Source organism: Astyanax mexicanus, chromosome 10 (genome assembly GCF_023375975.1).
Source record: "Astyanax mexicanus isolate ESR-SI-001 chromosome 10, AstMex3_surface, whole genome shotgun sequence".
NCBI classification, from domain to species: Eukaryota; Metazoa; Chordata; class Actinopteri; order Characiformes; family Acestrorhamphidae; genus Astyanax; species Astyanax mexicanus.
Window position 1 is genome coordinate 35,531,178 of NC_064417.1, and position 22,468 is coordinate 35,553,645.

Consider the following 22,468-nt stretch of genomic DNA (forward strand, 5'->3'; position numbering starts at 1 on the left):
AATCCCCTCAAGCCCCCAATAACACAAGACCTACAACTAGATATTTGCAAAGGGTAATAAGCTAATTCAGAGAATCCTGTGCTACTGAAGAATGAAGAGGTGTGTGAGTGTTTGTGTGTGTATAGCACAGTTAAGAGGAATCTGATAAAAATGAGCTGTATATCTAATACAAGAAAATAAGGAATCAGATTGGGATTTCGAGGGACATGAAAAACAAGTGGAGGAGGTAATGGCTTGATTTTGTTGTGTTCAGCATCAATGATAGCAGAAATCTATCATAAGCTCTATTCAGACAGGATTAGTTTCTCAGGGGGTCCTGGGATAATTTCCTCTTTTATAGGGGTCCGGAAACTTATGACCATGACCATGTATGAGTTTTTCTCAGACATCCTCTGAGAAAATTACAAGCAGAATTACCTACTGTTTTTCACTGAAATTTAGTCCCGTCCAGACGCACATCTTTGAGTTGCATCACCTCGCTTTTAATAAGATATCTATTTGTCCACTGGAGATATTCATGGAGATCCACATAAACACAACAGCGAGTGGAAATGGAGGAGCTACTGAATGCGATGTCATGTTACAGAGAAAGCCAAAAAACTCACTGGTCCTCCTGTTTTTTAATTACAGTCTGGATGCAAGAGTTTTATCACTGAGTAAAAGTGTGAAATATTTTTTTTTTGACCATATTAGTCCAATACTATCAGCACTGCACTGGCTTCCAGTCAAATTCCGCATAGACTATAAAATTCTCCTGTTAACGTATAAAGCCCTACACGGGCTCGCTCCTGAGTATTTACAAGACCCCATCTCCTGTTATGAACCACCGCGATTACTTAGATCTCAGGGTGCTGGTTTATTAGTAGTTCCTAAAATTCAGAGGAGCTCTGCAGGAGGAAGAGCTTTCTCTTATAAAGCGCCTCAACTCTGGAATAATCTCCCCGAATATGTTCGGGACTCAGACAGTCTCAATCTTTAAGTCTAGACTGAAAACTTACTTGTTTAGTTTAGCTTTTGGTAATTAATGTTTTTCCCTTTAGATAAGGCTGCAGATTCAGGGGTTCATGGACAGAGGAAATTGTGGTAAACTGAGATGCTGGTGCTGCTGTTCTCCCACTGCACACGGTCACTCAAGTTTGTGGACGGTGGAGTGGGTGGATGCCAGTGTTTCAGGGAGCCTCCATGTCTATGTTACCTTCTGGCTCTCTGCCTTTAGTTAGGCTGTTTTATTCAGTTCTGCCGGAGTCATTAGCCACACTCTGATAATGTTTTATATTCTCTGTTTTACATAAATCCAGTCAAAACTATTTCCATCTCGCTGCTTTCCTCCGAGTTACTGACTGCCCACCTGTCTGACCCGATACCGAGGGATGTTGGACCCTCAGGCTCTCATGTCCTCTGTCTGGCCAGACTGGAAGTTTCTGAAGTCAGCTCTTCTCCATCCACCACCACAGATCAGCTGCTCATCATCCATCTTACTCTATAAGCCATTAGTGGAGCTGCTATACACCTGAATATATAAAACCTATGTGGATGTATGAAAGACTTTTTAAAATTAATTTAAAAGCCATTTGACCAGTGGTAGGATGGTCCCCCCTTTAATGTGAGTCTTGGTCCTCCCAAGGTGTCTTCCTCCTCCTGCAGCTCTGAGGGAGTTTTTCCTTGCCTCCGCGCTCACTGGGGGTTCTGTATCATGTATATTCTATGTTTAATGTTTTGCCTGATTCTTTGTCCTGTAATCATGTTTCTGTAAAGCTGCTTTGTGCCAACACCAGTTGTAAAAAGCGCTATACAAATAAATTAGATTTGATTTGATTTGATATTTGAGATGTCTCTTCATAGTCAGGAGCACTCACCAATACTATATATGTACTTGTGGCTTTAAGGTATATAAAAGTAAATTCAAAAGTGGCATCTCTAAAACAATCTGCAATCTCACTGATGTCTTTGACCAGGAGATTAAGCTTTGCTCTGTGCTGCAGATAAAGTAAAGACACAGTGCCATCTGGTGGCTAAACTAAGCTATCGCGGCTATGTTGTAAGGTATTTAGTATTATATAGACTGTAGAACCGTTTATGTAGGAAAACAATTTGTGAGAGAACTATATATGCATTTCCTGAAGGAAATACCAGTACTTGCAAGACAAAAAATAATCAACAAAGAAAATAAAGTAAAAAAAAAAAATAAAATTAAGAGACCACTTCAGTTTCTAAATCAGTTTCTCTGATTTTGCTAATAATAGATATATGTTTGAGTAAAATGAACATTGTTGTTTTATTCTATAAACTTCAAGTTTCCCCAAATAAAAATATTTTCATTTCGAGCATTTATTTGCAGAAAATGAGAAATGACTAAAATAACAAAAATGATGCACAGCTCATTTAGACCTCAAATAATGCAAAAAAAAAAAAAAAGTTTAAATTCATAAAGTTTTAAGAGTTCAGAAATCAATATTTTGTGGAATTACCCTGGTTTTTAATCAAAGTTTTCATGCAGCTTGACATGTTCACCTCCACCAGTCTTACACACTGCTTTTGCATAACCTGCATAACCGATTTGGTAATAGTCTGTGGAAGCATATATTTGGAGGGTCGCTCCAAAGCCATTGTCAGACCTTATGTTGGTGCAGTGGGCCCTGCCTTCCTCCTGGTGTAGCAGAATGTCCAGCTTTATGTGCTCAGAGTGTGTAGGCTGTTCCTGGGCCACCTAGTCGTACCACAAACTGCCCAGAAGCTCAGTGATAACCTGATCCAGGTCTGGGAGGATATCCCTAATGACACAGGTGGTGTGGAATCTGCAGAATGGTATAAGTGGGGGGTTGGATAGATGGATGCATAAAGGTTGTTGTAGATGAATGGAAAGATGGACACAGAATCAAAAGTTAGGATTGAGGAGTCGAAAACAGAGCTTTTTAAAGTCATAACATCATACCATCTGTAAAGCATGGTGGTGGTAGTCATTTGTTTAAGAAATTTAAATGTATTGTTTCAGTCATGTTTCTGTGCCATGAGCACAGTGGAATATATAATAATATCCAGTGCTCTTACAGCTGAATTATGTTCCTATTCTGATTAGATTTTCATTTTTATTCCTCAGCATGATTTTGATAACCTTTTCATTTCTGTTGTATGACTACCTGCTTCTTATTCCTGTGATTCTTCAAACTTATCTTGAAAACCTTCAACTAAAACCTTCAGTTCTTCATATCTCAGAGCAGTAGAAGATGTGATGAGAGCTGGCTGATACAGAGACATGTCTCGCTGTCCCTGAACTGCCTCTGGAAGCAGACGTGCTGTGCCACAGGTAGACAGACTTAAACGATCAGAGGACAAAAAGCAGAGCAGACGTAAGCGGCTGATTCCAGAAAGCCTGAGGAGATGGAGGAAGCTGTGTAGACGCCTCAGGGCCCAAGCGACTGATCCTTTCAACCAGCCGCTCCAGATCCACAGACTCAGTGTCCAGCACTATCCGTCTGTCTACAGGACCGCGGTAGAGCCTGAGGCAAGCAGAGCACAGCACGCACGGAGAAGACGTGAGGAGCGAGGAGGGCTTTACGTAGCCCTGGACAAGCCAGTGCTCAAAAAAGAGGTTCACGAGGGCGGTTAGGTGGAGGTCAGGGAAACATGCTGTTTTAAGAGAGCAAGAAAGAAGTCTCATTTGCAGCTCACACCTGAACCTGGAGATCAAAATGTTTCAGGCTAAGAGTTAAAGATTGAAGCCAGTTTTTACATTCTTATTATTATTATTATTATTTTTTTTTTCATTTTTCATTTACCCTAGTTGACACCTGCTTTGTGGTTGGTGGAAATTTGTGTTTTTACACACATTGGAGCTGTTATTACCAATTATGACTTAAGTCCTACACCTTTAATTTAAGTATTACTGCTGGCGACCATGTGTATCCCTTAATGGCCACAGTTTACAATCTTGAAATGGCTATTTCAAGCATGATTATGGTCCTATGGTTTTCCTTATGACTGTCTACTTATTAAGAAATAAAATTCCTGCATAGCCAAAACACAGCTTTAAACAAGCTAATAAAATGTATATACACCCAGACACCAAAAATTGTTTTTGTCTACTATTCAATTATTTAAGGTATCAATTATACATATATGTATTATGAAAAAAGACTAATAAAAAAGTTAAAAAGTGATTAATCGTGATTGATCTCAATCTATTGTGATTAATTCGATTTTTTTAAATGATTGACACCACTAAATATAATATGGTAATGTTTACAGATGACACAAAATAACCAAAAGTGTAAAATGAGAAAAAAAACAAAAGGACATACCACATGTAGTTATGTTTATAACTGATGTAGCTTTAGTTCCCATACAGTTAACTACGTACGGTTCATGTTGGATGAACTGTAAAGTGTCCCTTTAACCCCTTCAGAACTAATTATCTTCCAGTGATAAATAAAAGAATGCTGTTTTCTGTCAGTGATGCACTCCAATAAATAAACAAATAAATAAACATTTGGAAAAAATAAGAGACCACTTAAAAATAACGAGTTTCTTTGATTTTACCAAATGGAAAACCTCAATAAGATGGATGATCTCAAACCATCAAACCAAGCTAAACTGCCTGTATTTTTGCACCAGTAGTGGCATAAAGTTATCCAAAAGCATTGTGTAAGACTGGTGGAGAACATGTCAAGATGCATGAAAACTGTAATTAAAAACGGGGGATTATATATATATATATATATATATAATATGTATATTATATGAAGAAGAAAGATGAAAACGGGTAAGGGTTAATCTTGGTGCAGTATTGTAGACTCCGGAGCGCTAGGGGGCGTCGAGCCTCTGCTGGCTCAGTGTTTGAGCTGAGAGTCAGGAGTCAGAAAACGACGGTGTTTTGAAAGACAGGCAGAGATGAAGCTGAACACTCTAAGATGATCTAAACTGTTCTTCTGGTTAAAAAAAAAGCTATCCAAGCGATAAGTCACACTCTGTTTAAATAGGTAAGTTTTAGTTTATGGGTTCAGAAACCGGGTTTAGTTTCTTAAAGATATGTTCTGAACTAGTTATTTAACTATCGAGCTTCTAGCATTCTAGCAAAACCGTCTGTTTTTACACTTTTTTAAAGCTCTAAAATAGGAATTACATTAATTAAATGCCTCAGCAGCTACTAGAATCATCTCATAACTGCTGGACACAGGATAAATGCGTATACATGTGGCTGACCAATTAACAGAAAAGCGAACAAAGCGTTAACTAACGAACCTAGCTGTTGATATGGCTGTGAAACAGTAACGTTAGCTAGTTTATTTAACCTAAGTTACTCATCAGAACAGCTTAAGTAAAGTTACACTTTCGCTTTAATTCTGAGTCTTCCTAAATAGCTAAGTTATATTCTTTAACTATCTAGCTGCTGTTAATGTTTTGTTAATGGGGTTAACTGCACTGTCCAAGACACTGACCGGAAATCTTCTGTAGCTGTTTAATTAACTAGGCTGATTTGTGTTTTGCATTGTTTTCATGTTATCTGTACTATGTATATAGCCTTTAAACTGACTGAAACATTATTATCAAATAACATATAAGCCTTTGTGCTTTCTGTTCAGTTATTTAGGTCATCTTTAACCCTTTGAGTAGACATGTTGAGATATATTTTTTTGGTGAATGACATATTTCCCCAGAAATTATTGCAATAAACTAACACAATGCATATCTTCTATTGGGTTAATACAGTGTAATTCTGATATTGATATGAACAAAATTAGGAAGTGCATCCTGTAATGGACGTCAGTCAGTGACACATACTGTAAATAATCTATATTAAAATATCTGAGATGTGTTTAGAAATCTTATCACTATTCAAACATTTGTTTACCAATATATATATATATATATATATATATATATATATATATATATATATATATATATATATATATATATATATATATATATATATTGGTTTTGGTATATACTACCCATACACTTAGACACTTATGAACTTCTTTTCCACATATTTGTATAGCAGCTGCTCTTGTTTTACACTGCTGAATTTGTGTATGATTATTCATTTTCCATCACGTTCATTTCAAGCCTGTTTTACTGATGTTTTTCCTCAGAGGTTAAAAACTTTTTTTCCCCATAAGTTTCTCACATGTCTGTATTTTAAAAGGGAAACAGCCAAAACAACCTGTAGCAGATCTTATTACTGAATAAAATATCATGAACATGTGAAATAACAGACTCTGTTTGACTGTGCTTTCTCCTCATCAGTTTGGTTTGGAACCACCCACCTGAGCTGTCCTGAATGAGCATGTCCCTTGCTCAGCGAGTGCTCCTCACATGGATCTTCAGCCTCATCTTCCTCATCATGCTGGTCCTCAAGTTGGACAAGAAGATCCAGTGGAGCTGGTTCCTGGTCTTCCTCCCTGTGTGGACCTTCGACGCCATTCTTCTGCTCATGCTCATCATCAAAATGACAGGCCGTTGCAAACCAGGGTTTGACCCGCGCAATGGTGCAGAGAACTTGAAGAAGCGTGTTTGGTACCTCACAGCTATTTTGTTAAAGCTGGCCTTCTGTCTGACACTGTGTGTAAAGCTGGAGCGCCTGATAGAGATTGGGCTAAGTTTTGTCTGTATCCCTCTCTGGACTCTTCTGATTGGAGCGATGGTGGAGCTGGGCTTCAGCGTCTTTAACTTCCAGAGGGACTGAAAACAAGACACTGAGGATACTGATGCTAGCTTATTGTTGGAAAAGTAACTTGTAACATATAGTCTGTCTAACACTTATTTAAAAATTCCCACCTGCAGCAGAGTAACATGACCCTGAATGATTTATTCTGTAAATTCTTGAGGACACATATTTTCTGTATGCTTTTTATTAGTGGGTGATCTGGAATTACCTTAATATTTTTGATTAAAGGTGCTTCCATTTTGTTTTATTTATCTTTTAAGGTTTTAAAGGTTTTGTTGGTCTGGTAAACATTAGGACGAGAATGAAAGTTCTTGTTTGATTCTCATGTCCAGTGTTTAACATGGACATACAGTGTTGTGCAAAGTTATAGACACGTGACCAAAAAAAAAAGGGTAGCGTTATGTCCGAAAATGGTTAGATAAATACTGTATGCATATGTACATACTTTACATTTATATTGTTATTTTTTCTTGTAAGATTTGTTATCACAGGTGTCTTAGTATTTTGCACAATACTGTATGTTGTCAATATCAGCATTTTTTCTTTCTTCTTTGTATGGATGAATGGACCATTAGTAAGGCTTTAAAATGACTTGAAATAATGCTGCATTCCATTTGAACGCATTTAATTATAGAAATTTAATTTGGGAATTTCACCTTGATCGCCCCCCACTACTTAGAATGTCAGGAGAGCTTCAGAATCCAAGGTGGCTGCACCACACAATAGCAGTGATAATAATACAGTATATAACAACTTCTATTTTGTTCACTTCTAAGTTCACACAGTCCAGCATCTCTGTGAACATGTTTAATGCCTTCAGCTAACAGTTTTTGGAAATGTTTGAAATAGTGTCTGATTCTGTTTTAATGTTTAACTGGAACTCTGTCAGCTTGGTTTCATGTAAAGCCCCAACTTACAACCTCTGAGGTAAATGGAATGCAGCATAAATTATTTTTAACATAGAATTCCATTGAAAGCTTAGAATGTGTTGTTTTCTCCTGTAAAGTTGCTGTTTTAGAGATGCTAATACATATCCATTCAAACCAAAGAGGCATCACCAGGGATTGAACTAAGTTTGACCTGATAACAGGCCCAGTGCTTAGATGGCTGCACTACTGATTTTTTATTTTGTATTGTTTAGGTTGGTCACGTTCTGATGTTACATAAGTACCTTTCATTTCTGAAGGGAATGTTTATTTTCTCTCTATGCAATCTGTAACTACCTACTCAGCTAAAAACATGTTTGACTTCTATGTTTTCCTAAAATCAACATTGTGTTATTATTTCTATTAATATCACAGGCTGGAGATAGGGAAAAGGTCAGCTCATTTTTCACCATTACATCCTTACAGTGCAGCTTTGAGACAATTTCATGGACGGCGATTTGATGATTTCCAGACCCAGTCTTCTCTGGCTTTTAAGTGCTAACATTAGCATTCTTAGCTGGAATGATGGAGAGTCACTCAAGCCAAACTTGTAAACACTTGTAGGCTCCAATCTGTTTCTCATACAGCACAGTGAAAGTTTTTTGGACGTAGTGGGAAGTGGTTCTGAATCCAGACGTAGCACTTCAATCTGTCCATAATTATAACAAACCATTCATTATTTATCACAGTGTATACAGAACCCAAGCTCACCTGCAGTAAAAAGCTGTGGTGTGACAGCGTCACGTTTTGCTGGAGATGTGTTAATAATGCACAGCATGGTTATCTAATGGTTGTGTTTCAGTTGAGAGCTCCAGATGTTTGATGGTGAGGAGGTGTTTACCTTTCCTGCGTTGGCTGCAGTTGGCATTGTTAAAAGCTGTATTGCACTCAGTCTGCTTCAGTGTTCACGCTCTCTACAGCTCCACAGAGGCCTGGCTCGCAGCTGACTCTAGAAGCACGCAGACAGAGACGTTCCAAGTTACTGTAGCTTAGTCAGCACTTGCATTGTCTTTCAAACACTGTGCTGATCAAATGTTTACACACAATCATATGCCAAATTTGAGCCCTCCACGGCAGAGCACAGTTTCTTTTTATTAGGGGAATTTAACTTTTTGGGGAAAGTGGACCCTTTTGGAATTACCCTTCTCATTTTGATTAACAATCAGTTCATGTGTTTTATTGAGTACATTTTGGGTAAACATTCACAGTGGCTGCAGTTCATGTGACGCATTTTGGCGCACTTGCATGTTTTTCAATGTTTGAAAACAAACCAAACCAGTAAGAAAACACTTCAAGTTCGAAAAAACTGATTTGATCCAGAACAAACAAACTATAGTTGTAAAGTTGCAATTTGATTCTGTAATATTCACATTTTATTAATAATCATTGCAGAAAAACAGGTAAATCCAAAGGGTTCAGTTATGTTCTTGCATCTAATTTTTTCCAAAATGTTAAATTATGCAAAAAAAACAAAATCCTGTCATTTTGCATCAAAAAGTTTATTAAAAAGGGGGTTCCCATATTTTAGAGTAACTGTCAACCCACAGGTCATATTATAACATTTATTCAGAGTGCTCTTTTAACAGCAGCTTATGTAAATTCATAAACACTACAGATATCACTTAGGTTAAGTAACTTGTAAAATGTAGTTTTAAGTAGAAATACCTATTGTAAAATATTAGGTCAATGAAAATAGAAGACCTGTAGTAAATGAGTAAATGTATGTTTGGTTTTTATGTAACCAAAACTAGATTTACTAGATCTTCATAATGTAGTTGAATAAAAAGTCAAATATTTTTAAAAACTACCCAAGAACATATGATCATTGAACTACCTTTAGAGTTGGGATAAAAGAGGGAAACAAGGCACAATACTTAATCTCATCTCATTGTCAACCGCTTTATCCGTGAAGGGTCGCGGGGGGGGCTGGAGCCTATCCCAGCAGGCATCGGGCGGAAGGCAGGATACACCCTGGACAGGCCGCCAATCCATCGCAGGGCAGACAGACACAGACAGACACACAGACACATTCACTCACACACTCACACCTAAGGGGCAATTTCAATCAAGTTCCAATTAGCCTGAACGTGCCGTCTTTGGACTGTGGGAGGAAACCGGAGAACCCGGAGGAAACCCACGCAGACACGGGGAGAACGTGCAAACTCCACACAGAAAGACCCGGGTCGCCCCAGCCGGGAACAATACTTAATATTTTTTCTTATTATTTTATTTGATTTTAATGCAATTTTCAGCCCCATTCTTGCTTTAGTAGAGAAAACATTCATCTTACACAAATAATAAACATACCTTTAACTTACTACAAATAACTACTTTATAAAGGTCCAATAGTTAATACAGTATAAAACATGAGTGCAAAACTGTCATGTAAAACTGTCAAATATAAACTTAAATCACATTGGAGAAAAAAAAAACACTAAACACTTAAATTATCATGTGATGAATAATAAAACATCAGTACAAACCAAAATAAAAGCTTAATACATTGTTCATGCTCTACAAGAGACATTTAGCTTTTACCTTTCCAGTAAAAGGAAGGGTAATGCTGTGTGAGCACACAGTGAATCAGAGGAACTATCAGAACAGAGAGAAAGGTATTGTTCAGTTTTAACAAGGTAAAAGTAAGAACATCTGCATTTTATCCTGTAGGGCTTTATTATCATAACTGTTTTGTAATCCTATCATAATCAAATCATTTTAATAAATACCGAAAATATGTTTCATAATCCCATCTTTCAAGAATCTCTAATGCCCTTCCTGTCCACTAAAACTCAAATTCCACAGGATTACCTTCTTCCCAAAGGAAGTAAAATGTTATTGAAATTCAAATTCAAATGTATCTCTACATCTGTACAGTAACATTCTGTCTATCAGATAGGATTATCTATTGGACACACAGTACTTTGGTACTAGAATAACTGACTGTATAATGTGATCTTATTATCAGTTGTTGGCAAATGATAATGTTATAACCTTGACTTATATTTTATCATCAGTTTCCCTTTTAGATATGTGAACACTGTGTGAACATACCAAAAAGTCACATATTGCTTTAAATGTTGTTGATTAGTGGATATGTCAGGTGTCTACAGTTTGTCTTTGGCTTCGCAGAGCAGCAATAAGATTAATATAACACAAAGGTATTGGGAGTTGTAGACTTAATATCTACAATAGCTTTAATTGCCTTCATACAATACTGAAAGAAAAAAATCAACTTCAGACATTAAACATAAATGAATAGTTTCACTGAATTTGTAAGGAGGAAAACTTCCACTTCCAAAACTTAACCTTTACAAATTAATCAGTTTCATTCCAAACACATCACAGTATCACACTTGAATCGTAATATACTCCCAGTTAAAGAAATAAAAAAAATATTTATTTTTTTGGATAATGGCAAATTAATATGTAGTGTATAGCAGTAAAAAATGTGTGCGAACTTGTTTTCAACAATGTAACACAAATTAGCAAATTATCCTATTTGTAATGATCCTAAATCTGATCCGATCCCCTACATTATTTCAGCACACTGTCAACATTTCAGATTCTTAGCTAAAAGTTCATCACGTGTAATCACATGTATAATCACTCACAAGCCATGGTGTCTTGTATAAACACTGACCTCATAACAGTCCACTTTAAAAAAGGAAAAAAGGAAAGACCTGACTGGAATGTCTCCAAGCACATCCACTAACAACTTTGTACAACTTCTCTCCCAAGGTGGGAGGAAAACAGCTGTCCCTGGATTCTTTTCTCAGATCATCTTCAGTAGTCTCTCCCAGCAGCCATCCTGGGCCTCACCATCATTCGCACAGTCTTGAATGATTGCCTGTCGTTGGTTAGGTAGTACTCGGTGGAAATGTTGTGCCAGGTACCCCAGAAGATTCCATTCCGCATACCTTTGTATTTCGTCTCGTAATACTTTCCGTTCAGGTTTGCAGCCATGCAGGCGTCAAACCACCAGCCGGAGCTGTAATATGCGCCGCAGTTTCCTGAGGGGTATCGGTCATTGTCCCTGTCTGGAGTGGTGAAGTTCTTCTGGTCGTGGTTGAACTTTTTGCTGAACTGCATAGCGTTTCCTGCAGTGCCTGAATATCCTCCGATACTCAGCCTGTAGTGTTGGCTTTCGTTGGCCACCCTGAAGCGATTATACTGGGCATATTCCTTCACTCCATCCAGGTCCTCCAGCTCAACCCGCAGGACCATGGCTCTAGTCGACGTCAGCCAGTGGATCTTGTCGTTGCCCAGCCAGAACTCACCTGTTAAGTTACCAAAGCCCCTCTTGTAGTCGTTCCAGGTGCGGTTAAAGCTGATGCTGCCGTCAAAGCGATGCTGAATCACAGTCCACCCACCACCCGAGACCTCCATGTCACAGAAGACCATGAACGTGGATTTGTTTGATCCTCCGGGTGTCACACTGTAAACACCATTACTGGGATTTTTCTTGATGAGATCAGAACAGTCTCTGGGTGTTTTATCTGTGGGCAGAGGAACATCAGATTAGTGTGAAATAGTGAAATTATATTCAATTTTACCAAAATACAAGATCCAAATATGAACCTTCACCGTGCACTCTTTCTGAAGTTGCATGGGCCTTCTAAATAAGGTATAAAGATACTTGATGAAAAGTCATATTACATGCAATTCTAAGAATGTGATTTATTTTTTACAATGTCCATATTCTGTGGGAAATGTGGGTAAGACAAAAGACTTTAAAAAATAACAGATTATCAGAACACAAAAGCTGCATTAGGAGGAAGGACTGAAATGTACCAGTAGCTAAACATTTTATTGAGTCAAATCAGTCCTTAGATGCATTGGCAGAGGTGGAAACATTAATACAATTTTAAAAAGGGAAGCTTTTTGGATTTATACTTTGGGCACTATGTCACCAGGTGGGATGAATAATGAATTTATTCATACATGTTTTTTGAAATAGATATAGTTTTTTAAAATATATATTTATGATGTTATTTTGCCAGTTGGGGCTTAGAGGATCATGTGAGGGTCATTTGATCTGCCATGTGAGTATTTGGGGTTACAAAACATTTCCGACTTGGAAAAAAAAGGCTTTAAGCAGCTAAACTCCTGCTTCTTATTGAGTGCGTGCTTCCGTTTTCCGAGAAGAAAAATCTAATTTTACCCTATTTTTTACCCAATTTGGATGCCAATTACTCAGTCCCTGTAAATAAGCACTAGTAATACTTCAAACGTGTTTTTTCATGCTAGTAGGAAAGCACCATACCCCAGCTTCAGTACCTCAGCTAACAGACACCTGTGCTGACCAACATCACACTAAGACGTGATGTGAGAGGAAATAGTATTAATGTTATTAATCCACCTCTAAAGAAAAGTGCATGGTCTGAACCAGAGATCCTTTGGTCATGGGGACACTTCCGTAGCCTGTTAAACCACTTGGACCCCCGAAAAGACTATGAGTGCATTTATTATTTAAATCCTTTAGTTTCCAGCCGGTTCGGAAAAAATGTTTTGCCACCTTTTGCAGGTGCTGTGTTAAACGCCGCTCACTTATGTCTAGTACCACATGCACAGACTAAGAAATCTGAGAATACTCCGATTAGGAGTATATACTGACTAAGAAATATGATTACTGAGCTAAAATCCAGCTCACTTGATCAGATTTCTTAGATCTTTTTTACAATCATAAATACTTAAATAATCAGATATCTCTAATTATGATATTTATGAATATCATATCATATTATGAATACTAACGTATTTGAGTGTGTGTAAATGCACTTAATGGTGAGTGAATGGTCATTTAAATTGATGGAATTACTTTGTTGATGGCTTAAAGAGCTCCACTATTGTCCAAAAGTCAAACCCATTTTTAATAGAATGAATAAAAGTGCTCAGATTCCCCAGTCATATATTGTTATTGTAAGAAACCATTTTAAGCGTTTTATGCAATGTCTGAAACAGCCAGCTGTGCTTTACATTGTATAAATATTTAATAATGAATAGATAAAAATGCCGGTTAAGGACATTTTTCTTCTTCAGTCTTAATTTAGAAAAATAAAAGCAGTGACAAAAATCTGTGTTTAAATTTGTATAAATTATATTAGAGTTGTTCCTTTTAGACCGGAATGATAAGTCTTGTGTCAGTAGGAAACACAAGGTCACATTAATCGTAGAAACATAGGAGTGAGAAAAACGTGGAAGCAGAGAAAGTTACACGTGCATCAAAAAAAAGAGAAAGAAAACACGTGGAGAACAGCAGCATTCCTTTCACATTGTTTAATGCCACCCATTTGTAACCTTTCAATCAGGGGTTAATTACTGGAGCTTAGTGAGCTCCATCCTGCTACAACAGACAGAAAGGAGACAGTGCAGCTGCTGTCGGCCTTTTCCATCTCCCTCACTATCAAAAAAAAAACAACATCTGCTGTTCAGATGTTCAGCGCCAGATCATTATCACCATCAGTGATCCCTGCATTAAGAGCACACTGAGTCCACTCACACAATTTAGATCTTGTGCAAGGTGAATGCCTTACAGCTCAGTCATTTCCTGTTATCTATCTAGATTGGTCCCACCTTAATGTTTCGGTTCTTGGGGCTACAGTTTTTCCACACGTGAACTCTATTGAACTACAGCCCTAATCCACCTAATACCACTGACACTCTCAAGGACTGTAGGCTTTGCGTGAAATGAATGGATACAAATCATTATGTCGTTATACTGTAAACATTTCTGGAGTTTTGTTTTGTAATCTTAAGCACCTAAGTTACCAAATGCTAGTCCGAAGAGTTACATAACTAAAGCGTGTGCATGGGTGATTCTTTCATTTAGGACTCTTTTTCACTGTCTTAACTTTTGAAAAATAACATTTAAGATTTATTTTTCTTATGTAGGGAATATATGATTGTAGCGGTTAATATTTCTATACATTTTAATACAGATTAAAATGACATTCTATTTATTTTTGTCCTAGAAATTTGTTGTGTTTTGAAAGGTATCCTTACCAGTACAGCCAAAATATATTGACAACATTTTCAGTATTCTCTAAGGCCATACTGATTATAAAACAATGATAACCAATTTTAGGAGGTCATACGGAACCGATTAAAAGTTTGGACACGCCTTAAATTCAGCTTTTTTTTCTTCTGCTACGTAGATTAATAATAAAGTAATTCAAAACATATGGAATTATTTAGTAAATGAAAAATGTTTTATATTTTAGATTCTTCAAAGTAGCACCTCTTGTTTAGATGACAGCTTTCCGCATCTTGGCTGGATTTTCTCAGTCAGCTTTATGAGGTAGAGTCACCTGTAACAGCTTTCTGAACTCGTCAAGAGTTAATTACTTGAATTTCTTGTCCTCTTAATGTGTTTAAAAGCATCAGTTGTAAAGTTGTGAAGAAGCTTGTATACAGTGAATAGATCTATTTGAGTAATGTTCTAATCCATTTTATGACACAAACTAAGTAAACTAAGTAACTAAGTAAAAATAAAATACTTAAAAAATTAAGAAATTGCTATGTACCAGCTGTAGGCTGTTAACCAATAAATTGTTTAAGCAATATAATATATGATGATGTTTTCTTTTGCAATATATGTTTACAAATTATAGTTCTGGAAAAAAATCAGTTTCTAAATCAGTTTCTATGATTTTACTATTTATAGGTATATGTTTGAGTAAAATGAACATTGTTGTTTTATTCTATAAACTACAGACAACATTTCTCCCAGATTCCAAATGAAAAAAAATTCATTAATAGCATCTATTTGCAGAAAATGAGAAATGGCTCATATTTATAAAGTTTTAAGAGTTTAGAGTCCAGAAATCAATATTTGGTGGAATAACCCTGGTTTTTATCTTGGCATTTTTTCCTTCACTAGTCTTACATACTGCTTTCAGATAACTTTATGCCACTCTTGGTGCAAAAATTCAAGCAGTTCAGCTTGGTTTGATGGTTTGTGATCATCCTTCTTCCTCTTGATTATATTCCAGAGGTTTTCAATTAGGTGAAATCAAAGAAACTCTATATTATATAAAGCTGTTTATTATTTTATATATATTCCTTGACCATTTTAAGCCTGAATTATCTCCAGTGATGGAAAACTATACAAGAATGCTGTTTGTAATGCACAGAAAAGAAGACTTCAATATTCTACTATAAAATCTATATAGCAAAACTACTGTTTCAGTGGTTTATAAGCTTGTTAATTGGCTGGTTCATGGTCTATTCTGTTTTCAAATAGTGTGCAACAAAACATTTAAAAATAAAAATAAAAAATTATGTCCATTGTAATGGATGCAGGGTCTAAAATGGTTAAATGCCCTGCAAGTTTACTGTTTGCTTGAATTGCAAAAATAAAGGGGAAAAACGGGGAAGTTGCACTTTTGACTGGTAGTGTACATTTCCCTCACCTAAAGAATCACTGTCATATTTTAGAATATTTTAAGACATATGGGTCATAACTGTTTGCATATGTTAACTAAGTGAATGCTTTTTGATGTACACAAAGGTAACAAGATCATCCATGTAATTTTCTTATTTTTTTGTCCCATTTATCATGAACTGTACGTACAATGTAAAAAGTGGCTGATACTGTACTGTACTAGGATTTATGGCAGCAAAGATAAATTCCATACCTTTATAGTTTTCAGATGATCTCTGGATGTTGATGTCTGGCTGAGGAGTTGGACTGGGGTTACAGTGGCCGTGGCAGGTGCTGAGCAGCTGGTTCTCTAAGCCATCTCTGTCTTCCAGGTTGTTAAACGTGAGCGGATTCTCAGTATTTTCCTTTATGGCACTCTTAGTTACGGGTTCGATTAAGATTCCCTCTTTTATAATCTTAGCATTTCCAACCTTGTCCACAGCAACTGGGTAGGAATTTCCATTATTGTCTCCATTTTTACCCAGCACTGATGCAGTGGTTGTTAATGGAGTGTGGGGCATGCTGTCTGTGGATGGAGTAGACCACTTTGGCCCTGCAGTATTGGTGATTTTGTCCATTACAAAAGGGTCTGAGCCTCTTGCTCTGTTAGGGACAATGTCCACAGAGTTGGGATATGAAACTGTCTCCTTATCAGATCCTCCTCCAACTCTTCTTTCTGTATCCAGCCTGATTCTGGGATTCTGTTCTTTATTTCTGCTGCTACTGTCATACACTGTCTCAGTCAGTATTTTGGGCTCCACTTCCAGGCTTGGGTTTTTGTTTCTGTGAGGAACATGTGTATTTGACACCTTTGCTCCAGAAATGCTTTTGGCTTTTTCTGCATGAACTTGAGTCATAAAAGGTGATGTTGTAACAACAGGAGCAGTGGTCTGAGTCATTTGGCTTTGTTTGCGCTTAATTGCTGTTTTTATGGTGAAAGTGGCTGCAGTAGTTGGATAGTTTAACTCGTTCCTCTCAGTGCTTACTTTCTCCACAGTTGTTAAGTTCTTCCCTCTGGAATTTTGCATGCCTCCTCCTGTGAGAAGCTTCTTATTGTTCTCCTGGTTGGAGGTTGCACTGCTGTCCGTAAATAGGTTTGTTCCTTTCTGTCTATCAGTGCTCTCACTCTTCTCCACAACAGCCTGGTCTGAGTCTGGCCTGCTTTGATTGTTACTGCCAAAGCTCACTATGGTTTGATTCATTTCTTTCTCCACACTGTGCTCCCTCACACTATCTGTAACTGGATCCAGCCCTCTCTTCCCTCCAGGATTTCCAGGTTCCGACACATGGAATAGTTTTGTCTCGGCATTCTGAAGGGTGTTTTGGATTTGATGGGTATTCAGCGAGTTTATCGCTTCCACTGTAGGAGCAGTCTTGGCTTTTTCTAAATGGACCTGGTCCACAATATTATGTCCTGCCACAGTAGGCCTGACTGATTGAGTCATAGCATTTGTTGTACTCTTGATTTCTTGACTGGGACTTGATAATGTAGGCCCAATTTTAGGGTGATCCTGTCGCCTCCTAGCATTCATTCTGTCCACCATATGTTCATTCACTCCACTTGTGTTTTCTACTCGTTCTAAACCTATGTTCTCTGGTGTTTTTTGTAAAATATATGGTTTCTTCTGCTTAGGATTCATAGCTTGAATCACTCTCCCAGAAGCAGTCCTTTCTGGTTGTTTAGCGTGGTTTGGAATTGATCTTGTGACGTTTTTCACCATTCTTTGATTAGGCTGACTGAGTTCTTTTGCCCCTTCTGGGTTCTTTGTGCTATTCCTAGTATGTGGGTTCAATTTCTCGCTCCTTATTGGCATCAGATTACTGGGTCTTGGCCTGCCCTTCACCTTGGAACCCACAGCAGGTGCTTCTGGCTTGCTTACACTTCTCTCTGGGATCTTTTCTTCTCTGCTTCTGGCTGTAGACGTTTGTTTCACTGGATCAGAACCTAAAAGTGTAGCTTCTTTGGTAATTAGGCCATTCTGTCTTCCAGTCTCTTCTTTAAAGAGATGTGAACTTTCAGTTTCCTTAGTGCCTTGCCTTGTGGTGTTATGGTCTGGTTTTATCTGTCCTTTTGGGAGATCATTTTTATTGTCCAGACTTTGGGGATAGGTGCTACTTGCATCCACTAACCCAGTCCCAGGTGTGTTGATTGGACTTAAATGCATCACAGTACCACTAGTTTTATCTGTTTTGTCTTGGATCTGATCTGCTTTATTCTTCTCTGGTTTACTAACTGTTCCGGCTGGGTTAACTGAATCCATTCGTGTGCCACTTTCTGCATTTCTGCCAGGGGTGAATGGATTTTTATGTTGACTGTCCTGGGTTTGGGGACCTGTATGTCTTACATCAAATGTAGCATCTTCATTGTCTGAGCTTATTGTCTTTGATCCGTGAGCTGTCTCAACGGGCTTGATTAGTTTTGCATCCACTTCAGTGTCTCTCACTGAAACTGTGTCTTGGTTACTTTGGCTTGGCTTTGAGTGAGGCTCATTGACGCTTTCACCACTGTGGTTAATCTTTTCCTTCTTTTCTTTGTTTTCAGACTCTGCATACTGTACCATATTGGTGGTACCTTCTTTTGCAACAACAGAATCACTGGTTTTATCAACCATAAAGGGTCCTGGCTCTTTTACTCTGGTCCTAGTATCACTTATATCTTCACCCTGGTTGGCTGAGACTGTTTTGGGACTTTCCGTCATGTTTAAATTTAGTTCACTGTTATTTTTAGCTTTAGTGCCAGTCACTGGTTGTCTTTCTCCTAAAACATTCTTGCTGTTGATTATTCTGGGAGCATTTGTGTGTACATGTACCATGTCTGCATCTCTACTGCCAGTTTCTTCTTTATTATCAGATTTATGTGGTATTTTCTCCTTTGGCCTGATCCTCACAGGGTTAATTCCAGTCCCTCTGTTAAAATAGTTCACAGTCCTGTTCCCAAAAGGTGAAAATCTCTTTGGGTCAGAAAGGTTTGCAAGTCTGTTGCCATTGTTGGAAGTGCCCTGGACTGCGGTTCTGTTGGTATTTATCAGTCGAGGAAATCCAGGAAATCTCTTGACTGGTTTGTTCTGTGTTGGTGGATTCCTTTGCTTTGTTTCAATGTGATCGTCTTCTAAAACTATTGGAACTACACTGGATTCAGGGATGCTCTCTATTTTGCCTTCTGCAGTGAGGGTTCCACTGGAGTCTCCTCCCTGCCCCACCTGGGAAGTGTTGGCCTTATTATTATGGTTTTCCCCATGTCCTGCCTGGTCCTCATCTTGAGATGGCTGTTCCCTCGCTTTATTTGGGCTCTCTGTTGTCCTCTCTATGTGCATAGGATTTGTTTGTTTTAGCCCTCCACTGGTTTCATTTCTGGGTCCAGTTTTCTTGACATTGAAGATTCTGTCCTGTCTGGGGTTCCACCTTTGTTTTTTAATGCCTGTTTGACTAAGCTCTTTTCTTCCACTGCTGGTGGGTACAGTCCCTTCTTTATTTTTCTGAGTGGTACCTTGGACACCCCTCTGTGGTATGTCCTGCTCTTCACTTCTAGTGATGACAGTGTCACTAGAAACATCCTGGTTTGTAGACAAAACTGATTCACTCAGTTTACCCCTTGGATACTGTGATTCTTTTTCCCTTTCTTCAAGCAAATATGACCGTGACTCTGTCACCTTACTTGAGCTATTCTGATTTTTCCCTGTGTGTGGAGGATTAGCTTCTCTTAGGTCTCCACTAGTTTCATCCCTATGTCCAATCCTGCTTGATGTAGGGTTCCTCTCCTGATTGGTGTTCCACTTTTGCTTTTCCATATCACCTGGACCAAGCTGTTTTGGTGCACTGCTAGTGAACATAGTCTCTTCTTCATTGTTTTGAGTGATACCTTGAACTTTTTTGGGTGGCATATCCTGCAGTCCCTCTCTAGTGTTGATAGTGTCAATAAAAAGTTTTGTAGGCAGCAAATCTGATTTGCTGAGTTCAGCCCCTGGAGACTGCAATTCCCTGTCCCTTTCTTCAGACAAAAATGAATTTGATTCTGTCGTCTTATCCATGCCATCTGGTCTTCTGCTAGTGTGTGCAGGATTAGATTCACTTGGGCCTCCACTGGTCTCAACCCGGTGTCCTGTTCTGCTCTCTATTTTAGGGTTTTTCTCCTGACCAAGGTGCCAACTTTGTTTTTCTGTGCCTGCTGGATTTAGCTGTTTTCCAACATCTTGGTTTCTAGGCAAAGCTGATTCAGTTAATATAACCCTTGCAGAATGCAGGTCCTTGTCTTTTTCTTTAGCTAAAGGTAGGTGTGGTTGACTCACCTTGCTCATGTTCTTTGTTTTAGCATCCATGTGTGTGGGGTTGGATCCTTTTAGTCCTCCATTACTCTCATCCCTGTGCCCAATATCACTTGAATTAGAGTTCCTGTTCCAACTGCTAGTCCACCTTTGGTTTTCCATTCCTGTTGTAGTCACCTGCTTTGGACGTGTTGGGCTAGATCCTTCTGATCCTTCACGGTTCACATTTTTGTCTCCAGTGCTGCTTAAATTAGTGTTTCTGTTCCAAGTGCTAGTCCACCTTTGGTTTTCCATTCCTGTTGTGGTCACCTGCTTTGGGAGTGCTGGGTTAGATCCTTCTGATCCTTCATTATTCTCAGCCTTGTGTCCACTGCTGCTTGGATTAGAGGTCCTGTCCCTACTGCTAGTCCACCTTTGGTTTTCCATTCCTGTTGTAATCACCTGCTTTGGGTGCGCTGGGTTAGATCCTTCTGATCCTTCACTGTTCTCATCCTTGTGTCCACTTCTGCTTGGATTAGAGTTCCTGTTCCAAGTGCCAGTCCACCTTTGGTTTTCCATTCCTGTTGTGGTCACCTGCTTTGGTTGTGTTGGGTTCGATCCTGTTTTCCTTTCACTGTTCTCATCCTTGTGTCCAGTGCTGCCTGGATTTGAGTTCCTGTCCCAACTGCTAGTCTGCCTTTGGTTTCCCTGTCCTGTTGTAATCACTTGCTTTGAGTGTGTTGGGTTAGATCCTGTTGGTCCACCACTGTTGTGGCCATCCTTGTGTCCAGTGCTACTTATTTCAGGGTTCCTGTCCTGACGGGAATTCCACCCTTTGTCTTCAATCCCTGCTGGATTCATCTGTTTTGTCCCACTACTGGTAAACGTTGTGTCATAATCTTCTGTTGATTTTAGTGGAGGTACTTGAGTGCTATCTTGGACCACATCCACTCTTCTGGATACATCAAACTCTCTGTCCTGTCTGTCGCTCTGGTCTGCAGTGTAGATAAAAGCTTGTGTAGTTTGTACCTCATCTTGGTTTTCAGGCAAAGATTCAGTCACTACAACCCTGGGATAATTTCCTTTTACTTCAGTTACAGGTAAGTGTGGTTCACTTACCTTGCTCATGTTCTTTGCTTTCCCATCTTTTTGTGTGGGGTTAGATCCTTTTGGACCTTGACTGTTCTCATGCCTGTGTAATCCAGTATGATGTGGATTAGAGTTCTTGTCCCAGCTGCCTGTTAGAGTCACCTGCTTTGTCCCACTGTTGACGAGCACTCTGTCTTGTTCTTCTTCAGTTTTATGAGTGTTTCCTTGGGTCACTTTTTCCCTTTTCTGTAAGTCCTGCTGTCTTTCTTTGGTGTTTACAGTGCCCCTAGATGCTTGAATCCTTTCTCCATCTTCTCCAGGATCAGCTGTTCGTAAATTCCACTGCATTCTCTGCCTCTCTTTACACTCACGACAGTCCGCTTTTAGCTGGTTCACCATCTGTTTCAGGCTCTGCAGCTCTCTGGCCATCTTCTCCAGCTCCCTGAAGGGCTTGGGCAGCTGGATGGTGAGCTGAGGTAAGGTGATGCGATAGGGGCAAGTGCTTTCCCCATCCCTGCAGTGCCCCAGGGGTTTCAGCCTCACCCAAGAAGAAGTGTCCTCAGATGCCTCCGGGCAGCCCTCAGATGCTGCAAGTGGCAGACAGCTTCCCAAAACAAGCAGCACAGCCAGCCACATTGTGTTCTGTTCAGTAAGAGGATGTGTTGCATCTGCAGTATCTGAGCAGTGTGAGAGGAGAGAGGGAGGCATAGACACAAGAGGACCACCTCCCTTTGTAAGGGCTGTTTCTGCTTAGAGAGGGGGCAATGCCTTTTGTGACGCCCATGAACAGAAATAAAGGACCGTAGAGAGGAGTTTATTAGTGTTGCTTGTGTTTCTGTAGCAAAGTTGGGGTTATGTGCAAAAGCCAAAAGGAAATAAAAAACACAATAATTTAAGATAAAATTAAAAATATGTTTAAAAATATAATTTTATAAAATATAACAAAAATGGAGTAAAATAAAAACAATAAAATATCAGCAAAACTAAACTGATAATTAGATGATAATAATTAAAATATACAGCAATGATATTTTATTTTAAATAAATAATACAATTAAAGTAGAATTTAAAAAATTCTTTTTTGAGGCCAACTCAACCTTTTAAAAACCACTACCAGTTAAGC

At 38.6% G+C, this 22,468-nt stretch overlaps 2 protein-coding genes across 2 annotated transcripts; one reads left to right on the top strand and one right to left on the bottom strand.

The window, feature by feature from the left end:
- The first annotated feature begins 4,818 nt into the window (after window positions 1–4,818).
- Window positions 4,819–7,937, top strand: tmem60 (transmembrane protein 60). Its single transcript, XM_007252870.4, has 2 exons — window positions 4,819–4,976; window positions 6,247–7,937. Exon 2 carries the CDS (start codon window positions 6,281–6,283, stop codon window positions 6,683–6,685), a length of 405 nt encoding a protein of 134 aa, XP_007252932.3. The 5' UTR covers window positions 4,819–4,976; window positions 6,247–6,280; the 3' UTR covers window positions 6,686–7,937.
- Window positions 7,938–9,864: 1,927 nt separating this feature from the next.
- fgl2b (fibrinogen-like 2b) lies at window positions 9,865–22,045 on the bottom strand. Its single transcript, XM_007252871.4, has 2 exons — window positions 16,230–22,045; window positions 9,865–12,089 (listed from the first exon to the last, which is right to left on the bottom strand). Exons 1-2 carry the CDS (start codon window positions 21,979–21,981, stop codon window positions 11,377–11,379), a joined length of 6,465 nt encoding a protein of 2,154 aa, XP_007252933.3. The 5' UTR covers window positions 21,982–22,045; the 3' UTR covers window positions 9,865–11,376.
- Window positions 22,046–22,468: the final 423 nt, after the last annotated feature.